The sequence below is a fragment of the Python bivittatus genome, unplaced genomic scaffold (genome assembly GCF_059951505.1).
Source record: "Python bivittatus isolate LINGU-HERP-01145 unplaced genomic scaffold, Pbiv_v1 ctg000440_np1212, whole genome shotgun sequence".
NCBI lineage: Eukaryota > Metazoa > Chordata > Lepidosauria > Squamata > Pythonidae > Python > Python bivittatus.
In genome coordinates, this window is record NW_028277063.1 from 2,525,297 (window position 1) to 2,544,575 (window position 19,279).

The 19,279-nt window shown below is 42.1% G+C and overlaps 2 protein-coding genes across 3 annotated transcripts; one reads left to right on the forward strand and one right to left on the reverse strand.

Annotated features, from left to right (window-relative positions):
* The first annotated feature begins 717 nt into the window (after nt 1-717).
* Nucleotides 718-6,760, forward strand: PPP4C (protein phosphatase 4 catalytic subunit). Of its 2 annotated transcripts, XM_088142625.1 has the most exons (9): nt 718-867; nt 2,424-2,535; nt 2,644-2,691; nt 2,802-2,852; nt 2,975-3,076; nt 3,215-3,388; nt 4,037-4,163; nt 4,787-4,976; nt 5,153-6,760. In XM_088142625.1, the coding sequence occupies exons 2-9, from the start codon at nt 2,434-2,436 to the stop codon at nt 5,280-5,282; spliced, it is 924 nt and encodes a 307-aa protein (XP_087998751.1). In that variant the 5' UTR covers nt 718-867; nt 2,424-2,433; the 3' UTR covers nt 5,283-6,760. The 2 variants fall into 2 exon arrangements, with proteins under 2 accessions (XP_087998751.1, XP_087998750.1); XM_088142624.1 differs by lacking the exons at nt 718-867; nt 2,424-2,535 and having other exon boundaries at nt 2,570-2,691.
* Nucleotides 6,761-7,403: 643 nt separating this feature from the next.
* Nucleotides 7,404-18,014, reverse strand: TBX6 (T-box transcription factor 6). Its single transcript, XM_007424316.3, has 7 exons — nt 17,938-18,014; nt 16,259-16,526; nt 15,475-15,618; nt 14,000-14,070; nt 13,588-13,655; nt 12,414-12,606; nt 7,404-7,700 (listed from the first exon to the last, which is right to left on the reverse strand). The coding sequence occupies exons 1-7, from the start codon at nt 18,012-18,014 to the stop codon at nt 7,451-7,453; spliced, it is 1,071 nt and encodes a 356-aa protein (XP_007424378.3). The 3' UTR covers nt 7,404-7,450.
* Nucleotides 18,015-19,279: the final 1,265 nt, after the last annotated feature.

Here is a 19,279-nt window from a genome sequence, read left to right on the forward strand (position 1 = left end):
CAGTTCTCTCTTCATGTTTCTCCATGTTTCTCTTCAATAATAATGAGCATCAGGGCTCCCATATATGGCTTGCAAAACTCCAGATGACCTCAGAAAAGCAACAGAAAACTCTAACTTTTAAACGGGATGACCTCTGGGGGGCAACAAAGAACAGGTTTTCGGTATCTCCTTCTTGCTGCCGCCTGCGGTCGTCTGGAGTTTTGCGGAACGGAAATGGTTGGCCTGAGATCATTCAACATTCTTGACCTAGTTAACCATGTAATACAGTAGATTGAAGTCAAAGAAATATTTCCATAATGTTGCCAAGAAAACTACATGAGCATATCAACCAAGAGTCAAACTGAATATTTTTTTTACGGTATAATACCTTGCCGGATTATATAACGAAGTTGGGAAAAAAGGATGAGGAACGGGAAGTGCATAACAAAAAAGCACCCGGAAACTTTTTATGTTACATACAATTAAAAAAAAAAAACTCTTAAAAACTGTCCGCGTCGCTCTTTCGTTCCTTCCGTTTCCTCATTTCCGGCACTGTGTCCTCTTCTTTTAAAATCCTTCCTGGTAGGAAGACATCTTCTTTTTCATATTTCTATGTTTCATTACAATATTACACTACTCTCTATAAATAAATATATAAATATAAATATATATGTATGCAATTTCCTCTCAGGCAACATCCTCCGCTTTAAAGAGCCAAGGTTGCTCCGCCTCCCCTATTTGCGTCTAAGAAGGAAGCGGAAGTGACGTCCTGTGCACTGTAGTTGGTGGAGTGCCGGAAAGAGGGAGGGTTAAGGCTCGGGCCCGGGAGCCGGAGGGAGCCGCAGAGCAGCTGCTACTGTCTCCGCCGTAGCTGCCCGGACCCTCCAGGTACGCGGTGGGTTTTTATCGTGCGCATGCGCGGGAAGCCCTCTTCTCTATCCTTCTTCGCCCCTCGTGACGGGGGCGCCGGGGAAAGTTGGTTGCCATAGAGACAGGAATTCGGTGGGGGAGCGGGAGAGCCGGCAGCGCCGGCGAGGAAGGAAGGACCGCGGCCGTTCCCCGGCGGGGAAGCAATGCCTCGTTGGGGAAGCAGAGGAGGGTGTGAGGCGCCGTGGCTGGCCTTCCAACAGGGATGCCATGTCGAAGAGGGGCAAGCTTCCCCACGAGTGCGAGGGAAGGGCGGCGTTTGTCTCAGCGGGGCTGCTTTTCAGAAGCGCGGCTTTGCGGGCTTGGGTGAGGAGCGTGGCCCTTCTCGAGGGGGCAGAAGAAGCCGGGGCTGGCGCTGGTTCTCGTGGGGTTCAGGGGATGGGGGTCCATTTCATTGCTCAGAGGCAGGACGGCGGCGGTGGGGAGGTTCCTCTGATGAGTAGCGCCTCGGGAAGTCGGAGGGGGGAATGGCTGTTGGGGGGTTGTTATGGTAAAGGAGGGAGGGTCGCACCCCTGCTGCTTCCTTTCCCCCCACGCCCCCTCCATTTGTTCTGTTAAAATCCTGAAGAAGCAACACCCTGGCATTTGGGGTGGGAAGATTGGGTTGAGGCTACCTCTGATGACTTGGGATTGATCTGCCCGCCTCACTGGTGGTGGGGAAAAAGGTCTTGGGATATCGCAGCCAGCGTGCACTTTCTCTTTTCTTCCCCTCCTTTTGATAACGCACTTAAAAGCTGATGTGCCTTTCTTTACTGAGAATTTATTAATTTTGCAGCAAGGCTTGCTTTCTCCTCTCCAATTTCTGGTGCTGTCTAGGTATGTTGAACTGCTGTTTTGTTTGTGCCAGGTGGAATGATGGAAGTTGTATTCCAACACATCTTGAGAGCACCAGGTTTAGGAAGGCTGTGAACTGAAGGGGATTGGATAAAGCAGTATCACACAAAGGGCAAAATGAAGAGGTGGTGCAGTTTGCAGGAACTTGTGGAATATTCTATTTAGCTGCTTCTACTTTGGTACAGTAGTTCATATCCCACATATTGCTTATTTTGGCTCTACATGTTGTATTTCCACCTCTTTCCCCAATAGTGTAAATTTTCAGTAGTCCATGGGGGAGATTTGAAGAAATAATCTGTTTTGCATTTTTATCACTTTTTTATATGGGATACTTGAGTGGGTTTGGTTGTAGTGTGAAAATATCTGCCTAGGTATGCTTCGACACAGTTTGATTCTGCCTGTGTTGGTGTTTCTCTTTTGTTAACTTCTAATGATCAGGCTGTAGGTGAAAAGAAACCCATAATTGGGGCTATTCCTATAGTTTCTTAGGGGTTGTTTTTGAAGTGGGGAATTTCTTTAGCTTCCCCTTGCTTTCATTGATATTACAATCTTTGCTTAACTGTGGTTTGCTCTGTTCTGGAATCCTTTTGAAGAAGAGTCTGTGTACTCATAGAAAGTCTTTTTACACATGTGTACCTATGTATTTATACACACATGTATACACACATTTCCTATTTTTACAGGGGGGGAGAGATGGCTGAAATCAGTGACCTTGACCGTCAGATTGAACAACTGCGGCGCTGTGAACTCATCAAGGAAAGTGAGGTTAAAGCCCTCTGTGCAAAGGCCAGGCAAGTGTTTGCAGACTTCTGAGGAGTAGCTGCTTCTGTACTGCAGCATGCAGCCAATTATGGTGAAAGGCAATTCCAGATGACACATCTCCCTTTTTCTTCCAACAGAGAGATCTTGGTGGAAGAAAGTAATGTCCAGAGAGTAGATTCCCCAGTAACAGTAAGTAAGGGTTTTTGGGAATGCTTAATAATATCTTAGGCTGGTATGGTGACACCAGCAGTCGTGCAAACTCTTTTATTTTTTTCCAATCCATGATGCATTTTTTCCAGGTTTGTGGAGATATCCATGGCCAGTTCTATGACCTTAAAGAGCTATTCAGGGTGAGTGCTGCCACCCACTAGTTCCATGCTGCTGCCTTCTGTAGCTTTTTTTTTTTTTTTTTCTGTAGCTTCCTTAATCTTGCGGGTAACCTTTTAATGTGTTCTCTGTCTTCATGTGTCAGGTGGGTGGTGATGTACCTGAGACCAACTATCTTTTCATGGGAGACTTTGTTGACCGAGGCTTCTACAGTGTTGAAACATTCTTGCTACTGCTGGCACTCAAGGTAAGAAAAGCCCTGATAAGTAAACATTACATTTTTCTTCCTTATTTAAAGTCAGCATGTCTTGGCAGAGATGCAAGTTCTGGCTAATACCTTTTTGGGTCTGTAGGCTAAATTAGACTGATCCATTTCTTTTTACAGGTTCGCTACCCTGACAGGATCACCCTTATCCGTGGCAATCACGAAAGCAGGCAAATCACCCAGGTATATGGGTTTTACGATGAGTGTTTGAGAAAATATGGTTCTGTCACTGTGTGGCGCTACTGCACTGAGATCTTTGACTACCTCAGCCTCTCTGCCATTATTGATGGCAAGGTGAGTATGCAAGTATAATTCTTGAATCATGATGAATTATGAAGCTGAAGGGGACTCTGATTGAAGGACTTATGTCTGAAAAATAGGGAAAAAACTGCATATTTTCTGGAATGGGAATTGATTTCAGTGGATGGCATAAAATGTGCAGGGCAATACTAAAGGATTTAGTGTAATGCAGAAGTGTCAACTTTTTATGGCCCAGGGTTGCTTCTTTGTATTAGTTCAGCTGCCAAGAGAAGTAGTTGTGGGATAATCATCTTTTTCCTCTTTGGGGAAGTTATTGTTTTAGGTCTTAACATATGGTCAGGCTCCCCAAGGAAGGTGTGAACTTGGCTGAAGTTTCCAGAGCCTTAAACAACATAGTTAGAAACTAAATCTTTATTAAATGCAATAATGTAACAGCAACCATTACATTTCACAGTCACTGAGTGGCATGGGGCTGATTCAGAATGAATATCTTAATTCAAATCCAGCACTGGGGTTTTTTTAATTGAATGCATAACTGAATATCACAGACTGTAAAGGGGCGGGGGGCACATAGAGGTTGTGGATTGCCTGTCTCTGGAGTAAGATGATCAGAGGGGAAGAGCAACAATTTAAAGATGCAGGGAAGTCCATGATGTATATAAGTGTGTCTTTTTTGTTCAGATTTTCTGTGTCCATGGTGGCTTATCCCCATCCATCCAGACGCTGGACCAGATCCGAACGATAGATCGCAAACAGGAGGTCCCTCATGATGGCCCCATGTGTGATCTTCTGTGGTCTGACCCTGAAGGTACAGCTAAGAGAGGAATAGTCCCTCTCTCTGTGAATAATATCTGGATAGTAGATACTGTAATGGCTGAAGTTGAGTACGGGTTTGGTGCAATCTGATTAGGAATACAACATGCCAAAAGTAATGTAGAAGAGTGTTGTGCCTATAATTTTTACTCAGAATTATACTAGAACTGAAAGAGCTAATTACTGTTACATGCATAACCTCCTGAGACTGTAATACCTCTTCTTTACAAGGTGTTGAAGAGAGAACACAGTAGATTATATTAAATTCTAAGCATATTGTGGCAGACATTTAATAAATCTTGCATGGATTTTCATTCATCAACAAATCAAACAGTAAAACTCTTAAGTCTTCCAATAAAGGTAGTCAGATGTTTTTGTATCTCTACCTCCATTTCCCTCCCACTCCCAGAGTTACTGTTTTAAAAGATTTTTAAGAGGGAGAAGGAACCGCCTCGTATGGTGGAATATGGCTGATGGTAGTGAGGTGTTCTGTAATGTCTCCATGCCAACTGATCGGCTTTCTTCTATTAGTTTGCAAGCCCAGATGCTTCCTTTTCCTAGCTTGTGCCTGCCATTTGGTTTTCTTTGTGTCAATATCCTGTTCCTTTGCTGTTCTAGACACTACAGGCTGGGGTGTGAGTCCTCGAGGTGCTGGCTATTTATTTGGCAGTGATGTGGTGGCGCAGTTCAATGCAGCAAACGATATCGACATGATTTGCCGGGCACATCAGCTGGTCATGGAGGGATACAAATGGCATTTCAATGAGACAGTTCTTACTGTGTGGTCAGCCCCCAACTATTGCTACCGGTGAGAAAGTCCAAGGGAATTATGGACATTATAGTTTTGGTGTGGCTGGGAATAGGAAGAACTGTGGGGTGGGGAGAGGGTGATAGACATCAGCTGAGTGTATTTCCTGGGGACATGTGGCATTGATGAAACCTGAAGCACCCAAATATGATTCCTTTCCTCTCTTCCAACCACAGCTGTGGGAATGTTGCAGCTATCTTGGAACTGGATGAACATCTTCAGAAGGAATTTATCATCTTTGAAGCAGCCCCTCAAGAAACCCGAGGCATCCCATCTAAGAAGCCTGTTGCGGACTACTTCCTGTGAATGCTTCTCCTCCCTCTTCCCCCTTGTGCGGCTTCTGTTTCCTATTCTGGATGGAGTGGTCAGCTTCTCTTTCAGCCTTTGGCAGGGGTTCAATTCTCTTCTTTCCTTCTCTCCCTTACCCTGGCCCTTGCCCAATAAATTCTCAGTTCTGGACCCCTTAGACTGAATTAGCCATCTTTTCCCAACATTGCTGATTCCTGGGCAATCCCTAGGATTGCCATAATTGATACTTCCCCCCTAAAAACACTTCTTAGGATTTCTGCCTGTTGGAAAAACCTGGAACTTTGTCAGCTCTTTCCATGAAAAGAAGTATCAGCCCAGGAAAGAAGAAAAGCTGTAGCTCTTTAAATATCTCTAGTTTTGTAGAGAAGTCACTGACCAATTTCTTGAGCAACTCTTGGTAGGGCTTTTCTACTCACTGAAGCAGCATTGTCCAAGCTGGTACCCTCCAAATGTGTTGGCCTAAGACTCCCATCATCCTAGCCAACATGGCTGTTCTGAATTAGATGATGGAAATTGTAGCATAATTAATCTGGAGGACACCAATTTGAAGAAGGTTATTCTAGAAGAACTGGAAGTTATTGCTAGAGAATATATATGTTATAAAGAACTGGATTCAGAAATAAGGAGAAGCCAAATTGATCAAAGAATATCTGATCTTGTTAGGGGAGCTGCTTATCTGGACTAATTCCTCCCCCTACCATCCTGCCATGTCACTTAGGTGCTTCCTGGTTTTTTCTTTTTCCCCTTGTCAGCTGACGTTGGAACTCCATGGTTTTGGTGCCACTCTAAGATTTAAGCAAAGAACAGGAAGTGCTTCAAACTTTGCTGTTTTGGGTTGCTGGAAGACCTACAGTGCTGAGGGTTTTTGGCACTTCAATCTGTAATTTGCTTCAATTCCATAGAATAGATTGAGCTAAAATAGGAAGTTTGCGTGCCATCACTCCTGATTCCCACTTTGCTCCTTAAACACTATATGGCCAGTGGAAGATAAGACTGTCCCCAGCATACTATACCAAAAAATCCTGAACTTGCAAAAAGATTTTTTGGGGTCACTGGAGGATCCAAATGCTCTATGGAATCCATTCAGCTTTGGTGATGGATTTATTAAATCTTTTATTGGCAGATCTGGTTCTCCTACTTTTTCTCCTTCTCCCTGAGTATGGAGATTGGGACCACATCATGCTAATGAATTTGACCAATGGGACATGTTTTCTCTTTTCTCTCTCTGATCTTCTGCCCCTGTGGGGATGAGGTAGCCAAACCTATAATCCCTAGGCTCACATTTTCCCCTTCCCTTCTTTACCTTTATTCCTGTGAAGGAATGTGCAGTCCAGGTATCTATTTAGAGTTAGAAGGGGGAATTTCCTGCCATCTCCCATGATCTGTCTCTTGCTCTAATTTTATTTTGTTTCCATTTTGTTTTTCCTATTTACAACTTTTAGATAAAAAATTATAATAAAATTAAGAAAAATTGAGCATCTTGTACATTGTGTATTTCTATTGCCATATCATTTATCAATTGAATAAGTGCTACAGAAATATCTAATCTGCGAATATATATTTTTCTTATGATAGTTAATTTCCTAATTCATTTGATTCTGGCAGAGAAAGGAAGAGGATTTTAATACGTTCACTGTAGTTGCAGATAAAAATAAGAGAATCTTTGTGTCCTCTCATCATGCCAAATGGTCTCTGGCAGCTGTGGGACTTGGTATTTAACATATTATCTGATAAAAATACATTTTTTTAATAAGCAAGTTTCTAGTTCCTGTGGTGCTGCTACTGCCACATGTACCAGTCCAGCATCAATGCTAAAATGACATGCTGTGCAGACATAAGTAAAAATACCTGCCTGTAGGTCAGCTTGTCTTTGTGAGATGCTTTAAAAGGAATGGCTGAAGCAGAACCAGCACTAGGCGGGATATTGAATAGAAATTTTCTGCTGAGGAAGTAATTGAAACAGAATGCTTGAATGTGTATTGCAGCTTCCTTATACTCACTGTGGAAGAAAAGTCAAAATGTACAGTCTGTTGCAACCTCTGTGGGATTTAATTATAAAGTATGCAGATATAAACAGACGCTGCTTCCCTAAATGGGAGAGGAAGACACCACGAAACTTCGCAAGCAGAAGCAAATAAAATGTAGGCATCCAGGTGATGTAGAGGTTAAAGCATAGACGGCTGCGAGCCAGAGAAGCCAGAGGGAGGTCCGTAGACGCGAGGTGGAGGCGGGTAGGGTGCGAGACTGAATTTGAAAGGAGAGAAAGAGGGAGCTTCTGGTGGTTCTGCGCCTCCAAGGAAAGGAATCATATCCAGGCCGGGCCAGCTTGGTGGGAGCATTGCTCTGAAATCCGGTTGCTCAGGAGGTGACTTGGTGGGGGGAGAAGGTGGAGGAGCTGTTATTTCTTGGCTTGGGCTGTGGAAAAGCATGGAATAAGTCAGTCCCTGAAAAGACAGAACATTTATGTCACTGGCTGAACCCTCCTAACCTCCCATTTTTGCGTTCACCCAACTGTGCTTTTCCCTAGGCAGCTCACGGGTTCTTCATTCCGATTTCCCCATATAAGGTACTCCAAAACTTCCTTGCTCCTTTTTCATTCCACTGAAAACGTTCCTTTTTCTTCTTATGCTATCCTACACGATGTAAAGGACACACAGTGAATTTTGACTTTGCTATGGGATTGCCTTGGAAGGATAGCTGCAAGCCTGCCAGACACTCTTGCTCTTTTTAGAGTTCCGCTTTGGCTTGCAGGCATGGATGGGATGCAGGGTGACGGGTAATTGCCTCTGGTGAAACAGCTGACATTAAAAGAGAGAAGTTTGGGGGAAATCTTGTAGATAATTGGAACAGCTGCTATTAGAAATGCTGGCTTGACTCATGGCTGATCATGTGATCAGTTTAAATGAAAAGTTGTTTAGCCACTTTTAGGGGAGATCTGAAGAATCTAGGACCTATAAAACAGACCGTAGTTCATTACTGAGTGACTGCAATTTCACAACTTGCTTTACTGTTTTATCTTTTCAGTACATTAATTTCTGGATTAGATGATACTCCTCTTCTTGCCTTTCACATTAGGTGGCTTGGTTTTCAAAATTACTTTAAATGAGATCTCCCTTGTCTCCTCCAAAAGTGATAGCTATCATAAATGCTACCCAATAGCAAAAACAAAACAAAACCCAGCCTATAAAGCAAAGCAAACTATTAACCTATTGAAAATATTTGTAGAAGAGCTCTACCTCTCTCGTCACACCTATTATATTGTTTCATATATAAAATGTAGTCTTTGCCAGAAAAAGCCAAGAGCAATTTTCAGAACAGGATTTGGACAATGATCACTCTTGCATAATACAATTTAACATAGCTGCAAGTAAATCCATTATGTATAGCTACATCTAAAACATTTGTTAGGCATCAGTTATATTTTGAGTTACTTTTTCTGGTATATATCATTAGACTCCAAAGTATTAAGTCTGACAAATAATGGAGCACATACACAAATAAAACAGTTTTCTATAGCACTTCATGTGTGGGGAGGGGGAAGGCTTGTTTATTACTGTGGTTAATTTTTCATACCCTCTTTTCCAGACTCAAAAATGCATGGCTCTCCAAAGTGGAAACATAGAACAGGCTGTGAAAAAATAACCAGAGCAGTATATTTCTTTTACATATAATGAGGATATTTTCAGGTGAGCTCTGCCACCCTAGAGAAAAATGTATGTGGCCCTTTATTGAATAACAACCAAAAGAAGTAATCTGAACATCTGAAGCTAGCTAAATCTCTTACAAAGGTTGCAACCCATTTCATAAACACAGAAGTCTTCCAATCATTAAAGTTGCTGGCTGGTAATTAGCTCATTTTGATATGAAACCGCCGGGTGAAGTCATCTGCCAATTCAGGGCCTGGCATCATCAGTACTGATGATCTGTACATCTCAGCCCCAGGCTGCACAGGTGGAGTTGTCAGCATCTGGAGGCTGTTCAGGCCTAGATGGGGAAGAAAGACTCAAGCCCAATCCTGACAAGACTTGAGTGGCTGTGGCTGTTTGGGGCCCCTGGCTCTGGGATGTTTCCACCTCTGGCCCTGGATGGGGTGCACTTCCCCATTTGAGACTAGTGTGCAACTTGGGGGTTCTCCTGGACTCGCAGCTGTTGCTCACAGAGCAAGTGGCAGTTCTGGACAGGAGGGCCTTTGCACAGCTTCATCTTGTACACCAGCTGTGCTCTTTCCTCAACTGGGAGGCCCTTAGATAGTCCCTTGTTTTCTAGTCACCTCACAACTGGATTGTTGCAATGTGTTGTCCATGGGGCACATCTGAAGACCATCCAGAAGCTACAGCTGATTCAAAAAACAGCAGTGCAGACAGTAATGGGCAGTTAGTTCTCTCACACATCATTGCTGCTTCACGAGTTGCATCAGTTACCATTCAGCTTCTGGTGAAATTCAAGGTGCTGGTTTTTACTTATAAAGCCGTTCATGGCATATGGCTTGGTTATCTGAAGGAGTGCCTGTCTCCAATTGTTTCTGCATATTTGGTACAATTGGGCAGAGTGGTTACACTCCCAGTTAAATGTTACCATCTTTTAGGGTCAAGGAAGTGTGTGTTCTGTGTGTGGTGCCTGTCCTCTGGAACAGCATCTGCCCCCCACCTTGGAGATTCATATGATTCCCACCCTTCAAAATATTCTGTAAGTCTCTGAAGACCCGGCTCTGTTTCAAATGATATTGAAATTACAAGAGGGAGATACTGCATGAATGGACAATGTGGCAATACAAAAAACATTTCATCAGTATTACTCTAATTTATATAAAGCACATGATATTCCATTGGAGAAAATAGATGAATATCTTAGAAAACAAAATTCACCAAGAATTACAGAAGAACAAAGACAAATTATGAATAGACCTATAACAATAAGGGAAGTTTTGGAAAATATTAAAGAGAGCAAACCAGGAAAGGTTGCTGGACCTGATGGATTAACAAGTTTGTATTGTAAGTGCTTTGAGGACAAACTTTTACAACCTTTACAAAATACAGTGTATTATATTCTACAGGGAAGAAAAATGCCAGAGACTTGCAAAGAAGCTAATATAGCATTAATACCTAAAGAAAGACAAGATTTGACTTTGACAAGAAATTACAGACCAATATCATTATTGAACAATTATGTTTAAAATGATTGTAGCTGAAAGACTGAAAATAATTTTGCAAGAATTTATTCATGGGGATCAATGTGGGTTTTTACCTAAAAGACAGTTGAAGGATAATGTTAGAAATGCGTTGGACATTTTGGAATATTTGGAACAACACAATGAAAAAACAATCGATCTTTTTAAGATGCAGAGAAGGCTTTTGACAACTTGAACTGGACTTTTCTGTTTAAAGTTTTGGAAGATAGGGATTTTGGAGAGAATTTTATAAAATGGGTGAAATTGATTTATACTTCACAGACAGCACAAATAATTGTTAATGGAGATTTAACTAAACTATGTGATACAAAAAGGAACAAGACAAGGCTGCCCATTGTCCTCTCTCTTGTTTATTTTAGTTCTTGAAAAATTGAATAGAGATATAAGACAAGATGAGATGATTGTGGGTGTAAAGATTAAAAAATAGACTTATAAGAACTTTTGCAGATGATTTGGTGTTGGCTTTGAAAGATCCTTTAAAGGGAATTGAATTATTAATGGGTAAATTAAAAGAATTTGGTTTATTAGCAGGTTTTAAAATTAAAAAACAGAAGACAAGACATTAACAAAAAATATAAAAATACAAGATCAAACAGAACTGATGAATAAAATGGGTTTCAAGATTGAGAAGAACTTGAATATTTACTATGACAAATATTGACTATGACAAATATGAACTGTATGTTATTTCAGAATAATTATGTTAAGACATGGAATGAAGTTAAAAAAGATATGTTAAGATGGGACAAAGTGCAACTGTCACTGTTGGGGAGAATTTCTGTGATTAAGACAAATGTTTTACCTAGAATGTTATTTTTATTTCAGACAATACCTGTTTTGACAACTGATGTACCATTTAAACAATGGCAGAAGGATATATCTAAATTTGTATGGCAGGGGAAAAAAACACAAGTTAAATATAAGGTACTACAAGATGCAAAGGAAAGAGGAGGATTGGGTTTACCTGATTTGAAATTATACTTTGCTCCTTGTTGTTTAGTTTGGATGAAAGAGTGGGTGTTGCTGAGAAATAGAAGGCTATTGGAGTTAGAAGAACATGATCTGAGATTTGGGTGGCATGGATATTTGTGCTACGACAAAGCTAAGGTTAATGTAGATTTTAAAAATCATTATGTTAGATGTGCCATTCTGAGAATATGGAATAAATACAAATTTAGGTTGTGCCTGAAAACACCTTTGAGGCTCTCAGCACAAGAAGCATTTTATAGATGAGAAATGATACATAAGCATAAATGGTTAACTTATCGTGATATGTTCAAAATTTTTCAAGGGGAATGTAAAATAAAATCAAGAGAAGATCTGATAACAAAAGCATTTACTTGCCAGTGGTTTTCTTATGTACAATTATCAGAAAGGTTTCAAGTAGTTAAAAGATTTTATGGTTTTGAACAATATAAGACTGAATTTGAAACAGAATTATGTACAAGTAATGAACATGTGATTGCTAAAATGTATAAACTTTTGTTGAAATTCCAGGCAGAAGAAGAACAAGTGAAAGAATGTATGATAAAATGGGCTAAAAGTTTTGGTCACAATATACTAATGGAACAATGGGAAAATATGTGGTTGAAAGGATTGAAATTTACATGACGTTCTAGTCTTAAAGATAATTTTTATTAAATGATGTACCGCTGGTATATGTCACCAGAGAAGCAACATATACCAAAGTTCTTTTTAAAACTTTTAATACATTTTTCTCTCTCTCAAAAGACCTGGCTCTGTTCCCAGGCTTAGAATTAGAGTGTTTGTTGACTCCCTTGCATTTTTTTGATGTTATCCATGTGATTTTGCCTGGATGGTCATGTTCCTTTTCTTTTAATTATGTGTTATTTTAAACATTGCAAGACACCTGGCAACTTTTTGGAGTTGGGCAGCCTCAAAACCAACCAACCAAATAAATAAATAAATATCCTGCTTACCTGCCGTAAGGTGATGATGGCCCCCGCAAACCATGAAAGGCAGCTGGGTGTTGTACATAAGCCTCAGCCCCATTGAGATTTGTTACTGTGGGAGGGTAGAAGGAACAGGATGGCTGTGGAAGTGCAGGGGGGGGCTGTTGTTCCAGAGGCACCTCTTCTGTCAGGGTGGAGTCGCAGGGGCCTTTCTTGCTCTCTACATGAAGGGATGTGCAGAGAAGACAAAGTTATCAGTAGGGATAGAACAAATGCATGAGGGGAGCATATTTGTCAGAGAAGTAGGGCTCTTTATGAAACAGATGACACAGGGAGGGGGAATGACTCCCTGGGACTGTACACATAATTAAGAAAAAATCCAAATAACAATTTGTCCAGCATATTGTTTGAAATCCAGTGAGGAGATTCCATTAACTGATCCTCAGAGTTGGTTCTGATTAGAGTTAGCTATAAGCCCTGTAAACAGACCAGCAAAGCTAGTCTGTGAGGTTCATAAAGAAGGGTCTTCTAGGAAGCTTATTCCATTTGAAATTAATAGGAGTGCAATCAAGGAGAAAGGAGGGGATAATTGCACACGAAAGAGAAAAAAATGGAGAGAGTGGCTTTGGGAAGAATTATGAGATTATGGAGGGGTAACCAGGAAAGCAAGCAAGAAGGAATTAATGAATGTGCATGTAAGATGAGTGATGAATACTTAGGAAAGAGATGGTGATGTAGGCATGTAGTCAGCTATCAAGAATCATGCTTATGAGTGATCCAGGGGCATCTGCAAGTGGGGGGTGAGGGGGATCAGAGTGATGAAAGCCGCACCATGGCGACACCATGCAAACTCCACCCATTTTCTACATTCATTGCAACAATGCGCATATGCCCAAAGGGGTAAAGGTCATCATTCTGACAAATGTAGTGAGATCCTAAGGATGCCACTGGGATTATCTCATTTAATGTCGACTGATCATAGAAGTTCAGCAGGTCAGCCTTCCTACTGGACGAGGAATCTCATAAGAATTACATGCAATGCATACAAAGAACAGGTGGAGGTGTCATTGCACCACCACAACTGCCATCTTGATTTTTTGGACCATCCTCTGCAGACACCCCTCCACGGAAGGAGAGACTGAAACTAGAAGAAGGGATTTAGGGGGTTATAGACAGAATAAGATAGCTCTGCTGTCCTCACCACTTTCACCCAGGTTTGCTTCGCATTCATTGGTCTTCATCTTCCTTTTGATTCGGGCCTCACGCTCCCTATATTTTGTAATGGACCATAATAAGATCTGATAAAACAGCAGTAAAGGCTCAAACAGCTTTCAGTATCATGCAACTGCAGACTGTTGGCCTAGCGGGGTCCACCCCACCTGCTTTCTGGACTCAGCATTTTGTTTCTGGCAATTCTGCTAGATAGCCAGCTTGCTGGAATGAAATCTCTGATGCCAGATAATGTGGAGGCAAGAACCTATGTAGCCATCCATGGAGGGATTACAATGCCTTCAGCCTCAGCCATCTAGATGGACAGCCTTTGCAGTAGGAAACATCAGGAGAGCTATACCAATGTTGTGGTTTTGATTCCTTCCTTTGTCCTTCCTGCTCACCTTTTGCTGTTCATACCATTTTCTCGGAAGCCTTTTGCAAAAGGATTGCTTTCTATCTTCATCTGAGTGATCTGAAGGGTGGGGAGGAGTAAGATAAATAGCAAATATATACTTTAGAAACAAAGGGATATAATTTATTATACATATTTATAGTAATAAATCCCTGGCCTTCTATATTCTGCTCTTTTTCCCCAGTTCTGGATTATTTCTGAAATAAGTGTAAATTTATACAGACAGTCCTCTCCTTATGAACAGGTTACGTTCCAAGAGGCTGTTTGTAAGTCCATTTTGTTTGTAAGTCCAACCATGGCCCACCACATACATATGCCTGGAAGTTTACAGCGCGCCACATACGTATGCATGCATGCTGTAAACTTCCAGGTGTACATATACAGTGCACCACACACTTTCAGGTGTACGTACACATGTGCACCATAAACGTCTGGGACCTTCCTTCGGGGACCTTCATTGTTGGAGTTGTTGGAGGTTTGTTTGTATCAGTGAAAGTTCGTAACTTGAAAGTTCATAAGTAGAGGACTGTCTGTATTGAAATTACATACAGTCTATTTGGGTAGTGGGATTTTAGGTTTTGTTTCTGTGTGCACAATTCATATAAGTATGTATGCCTGGAGGCCAGTTATGGCATAATGAAGGAGAAGGTGACAAAAATATGATTTGGGAGGTATTCTAGCTAAGATGAACATGAGAGGGACAAGAAAGAATAACGCTTATTTAGAGTACCAGCCTGTACAAACTATAATGCTGACATTGGCCTTTGTCCACAATAATTTAGGTACCAATCAGTGGTCTGGGGAGGTGATTTCCTAGGCAGAGGTATAGATGTAGCTGTAGTATCTTTCTCCAGTCTTCTAACTAAGGTCTTGATCATCTTCCCACCCTTTTAACAACATCTGTTCTGGTTCTAGGTAGCAGCAGCCAACTAGGTCACAAAGGAAGGGAATTCTTCAGGTGGAAATAAAACAAATGCTGTTCTCTTTAAAATACAGGGATGGTTTATCTGAACTCTTCCTTTTGAGCACTTCGCTTTCCAACCTCATGTTAATGGTTGATGCTGAGGTAAACAGTCATGTTACAGAGACATTTTCTGTGTTTCTCTTTGGGTGAATTAAGTTTCTGAAGTGGGTTTGCACATTAAGATGAGAGTGGTTACTTCTGGGCCTCTCCCTGTCCCCCCCCCCCCCCGAGTTAGCTCTAGCAACCAATTTTCAGCACCTCTTGGGGATTTATCTTTCTGTTAAAACCTTTCTGTAGCAGATTGCAGTCCTCATAATTCCTCTAACCCTTAGAATTCTTTTAATGTCCAGTTCATGATTTGCAAGTGAGAGATGTCCTTCTAGTAATGATGGAAGGAGACAATGAGGGACAAGCAATTGTCTGGGCATGCTCTGGACTCTACAGATGAGAATGAGTCTGTAAAAAAACCCTCTTTTTTGAAACCCTGCTCTTGCTCTCACCTGTGGGTTCTGGTAGGCCGTGACTGTCAGAAACTGGGTCTCAGGAAAGGTGAACGAAGCACAGCCACCCCCTGCTCCGCGGCGCCCTCCAGCTCCCACCACGTGTACTCGGGGCTGGTAACGATGCATGGAGTGAACGATCAGCTAAGAAAAAGAGAAGAACCAAAAGTGGGTAATATTTTACCTGTCCATCTTATTTTCCTCCATTTTCCAAACATTTAGTTCTATGCAAAACCAAAGTGTATATACATGCTGTCATTCAGGGCAAAGCACAAATCGTGATCCTAATCGCATGATTCATTATCCTGAAAAATGACTTCATTCTGCATTTAAAAAGAAGATTAAGAATCTAGTCATGACAGCCTGCAAAAAATAACCCCCAGTCATTTCAGTAGAGGGATCTCAGTGAGCTATGTTGTTTCTTGCTTCCTCCTGAATGAAGTGAATATTTTTTTATAATGATCCAACCCGTGTCGGTGGGCTAAGTTTAAATAATGTATGGCTGCTGTACATTTTTTTCCTTTGAATTTCAGAATGCGATGTTCCCTTGGGAAAGGTTTTGCTTTGTTTCTGGCACAGGATTCACAAAATCCTGGAGCTTGGCTGTTTTCTTTCTATAACCCCTCATAGCTAGCAGCCTAAAAGATCCTCCCGTATATCTCCCAACATCATCCCTTCTATAAATAATTTTACTCTGGGCTCCAAGTGTGACAGTTATGGCCCCTGGCTATATATCCCACTCTTCCCCATCTGTCTTTTCCCCGGTCCCAGGTCCCAACCATACATGTCCGTGAGGATCCAGAGTATTGTTGGTAAGCTTGAGCCGATGGAAGGATACAGGTTGGCGCATCCAGTGGGCACCTGATGCAGGTGAGTCAGGATGGATGTAAACCCGGTCTGGGGGTGGTAATTCTGCCTTGCCACTGGCTTCCCACTGTTTGCCATGCCACTTGTAGCGGGAGCCTCCTACGGGTACGACGTCCACCAGCAGTAGGTACTTCGCTTCAGGATCCAGTCCTGTTACTGAAACTTTTAGCTGTGGAAACATCCGCCTGGAAGGTGATTAAAACATGGATCAGAAAATTCAAATTGTGGAGGAATGGCCTGCGACACAGAAGAAAACATGATTATTCTCAACCCAAGCTTGGTTGCAACTAATTCGAATCACACTGCCACCCTGGTATAGCTGATGCTATCAGTTTCAGAAAGCTAATAGCACAGGATGAGTGAACAATGTCCAAGTCATATCACTTGGCTCCACTTATCAAAAAAGGAAAAGAAAGAACAAACTGACTTTCCTTCATTTGGCCCTCGAAATGTCAACTCTCGCTTGCTTGAAGTAATGGAAGAAAGTTAGGATCCTGTGCATGATGCGTGTCCTTTGAAAGTTGAAAGTATGTAAAACACTCTCATTCAATTCCTAGGGCAGTAGATACTCCTTTCCAGTTTTCTGGGATGATATCTTTCTAGTTCTTTTCTCATTTCACTTATCTATATAGGTTTCATACAATTACTATAAATTCCTAAATGTTGTTTGACTCCAGATCCGATCATCCCTGCCCTGCAATGATTTAAAATGGTCCCACAACTGGAGACCCAAGGCTGAGAAACATTTTGACATTAGGAATTAAAGACAGAAGTGGAAGAGGATTTTCACGGTGCTTGTTTCAATTAACTCTTCATGGAGGGTGCATCTCTTCTGTTCCTCCAAATATTGTTTTTACTATACTAACTCAGGAAAGATTAAATAGGAACAGAGACAGATTTATCTCTCTTAATGTATTAAGAGCCTTACTAGATTAGATTAACAATCTAATCAAGCAAATTATTTTCCATGGGTGATCTAAATGGAAATTTACAAAGCGAGCATGATACAGATATACTGCCTTTGAACATGGAGGCGTCATTTAAGATAATAGAAATGGGGAGTTGGAAAGGACAATTCAGGCCTCTAAGTCTATCCCTCTGTTCAGCAACTGTTAGGGCAGGTAGTGTCAGACTGCTTATCCTCTGTGAGTCTGTCAAATCCTGTTTGCAAGCACTTTAAACTATTGTTCAACAACATATGCTATGGCCATGGATCCCTTAACTAGTTGTGAATTATATTAAGTTTTTTTTTCATTCTCCTGCTTTAAATATGCTCTCATTTGATTTTTTTTCTTTTTTTTGGCATTATGGCCCTCCTCCCTGCCAACTCTAGTGAGAAGAAAAAAAAAATACCATTGAGCATGTGCAAAGCTACTGTGCTAAGAATAGTTTAGGATGCAGTCATAGTCCTATGCAAGGCCCCCTTGACCGTCATAGGGCTTCCTTCAGAGTAGGGAAGGATAAGATTACAGTATCAATCTATTGGGGAGATGTTTTAATTTTAGGACAGCAAAAAAGTCATCTGAAGCACTGATTTCCACGTTCCGAGCTGATCGCGGCCACTGCCGGGAGGGAGAGGATGGTCCAGGATCTCACCTGCCTGCTTTGGTGATGATCATCTCGGTGCCAATGCCACTGAACCGTTTCCAGAGCTCGCTGTTCTCCAAGCTCATCCGTACTCCAGGGGGTAGCCGAGCAGTTGTTGGGGGGCCTGATGGGAGTGCCTGAGATGTTCCATAAGGGAGGCCAGGAGTGGGGGGCAGGAGGCGCCCAGGGGGTTCCAGGCCTGGGAAGAAACCATCCAATTTGGGGGCAGCTTCCAGCTCTGATGGCAGGGAAGAGGAGAAAAGAGATCTGAGAGGAGGGTTAATAGAGCTGAGGGGCATCGGCTGAGCTGCGTGGAGTAAGGGGAAGGAGGGGGTTGCAGGCATCACTGAGGGGCATCATCAAGGAATTTGTCACCCTCCTGCTGGTTTCCGCCTGTTTTCTTCTCTTCCCCCCTCTCCACCTCTTCCCTGACCAGTTGGTCTTGGGTGCTAAATATCCAGCTGATGGGGGTGGTGGGTCACAACAATTTATGTGAATTCTGTATCTCTCAGCTCCCCTTCTGCTCTCCCAGCCCCGACCTCCCACTGGCCTGCCTAAATCACAAGCTGCTACCCTTTCCTCTGGGGAGCCATCCTAATTTTGGTGGGTCCCCAGTGGACTTGCCTTGCTTTTTTTTTTTTTTTAAATGTAGGTCCCACTTTTCCCACATATATATAATAGCCTAACCTTCTAATTCTCATTGTCTTTTTCCAGCTCGCCAATTTTGGTTTTCAGTCCTATTCCACTTCATTGTATTTGCATCCTGGAATCAGCCTGCTAACCCTCTTATCTTAAGCACCCCGGGTACCATCTCTTCTCCTGAAGAACCCCAAAGACATTACTATTTTTATTTCAGTTTCTTATATGAGAAAAAAGATGCTTCATGCCAGATTTCTGCTTCTTAACCTTCTCTGATTCTTCTGTTTAGGATTCTTAATTCCCATCTTCTTCCTTAAACATTTGTCACAGATCCACCGTATCCATCACAAGAGGCACACGTGGTTTTTCTTCCATCCCACTTCCTTTCACACAACAACCTTGTGAGGCAGATAGGCTGAATAATGGTGCCTGGTTCTGGATCAGGCCACCATTGGGCTTAATGGCTAAATGAAGATGTTCTTCAGCCCAGTCCTCAATGAAAATAACCAGCATTTTTGGCTCCCTTCCATCCATGCCTTTACCATGGCCCAATTTTTTCTCTTTTCTCCTCCCACCACTATGCCACATCATATCCCAATTTCTCACCTGGGTATCTGAAGGCTTCATACTGGGGTGCCTGACTCTGGGGATAGGCAGCTCCAGGCGGGGGTGGTGGTCGCAGAGGATAGGAGCCCCCATACTGGGGGAACAT

Excerpts from the sequence above, each read along its gene's own strand:
- PPP4C (XM_088142625.1), top strand. The coding sequence starts at position 2,434 with ATGGCTGAAATCAGTGACCTTGACCGTCAGATTGAACAACTGCGGCGC. Across the intron at positions 2,853-2,974 it reads ACCTTAAAGAGCTATTCAGG|GTGGGTGGTGATGTACCTGA; the intron begins GTGAGTGCTGCC and ends TTCATGTGTCAG. Across the intron at positions 3,077-3,214 it reads TGCTACTGCTGGCACTCAAG|GTTCGCTACCCTGACAGGAT; the intron begins GTAAGAAAAGCC and ends TTCTTTTTACAG.
- TBX6 (XM_007424316.3), bottom strand. The coding sequence starts at position 18,014 with ATGAGCTTGGAGAACAGCGAGCTCTGGAAACGGTTCAGTGGCATTGGC. Across the intron at positions 16,527-17,937 it reads ATCATCACCAAAGCAGGCAG|GCGGATGTTTCCACAGCTAA; the intron begins GTGAGATCCTGG and ends ATCACCTTCCAG. Across the intron at positions 14,071-15,474 it reads CGGCCTACCAGAACCCACAG|ATCACTCAGATGAAGATAGA; the intron begins GTGAGAGCAAGA and ends CCCACCCTTCAG.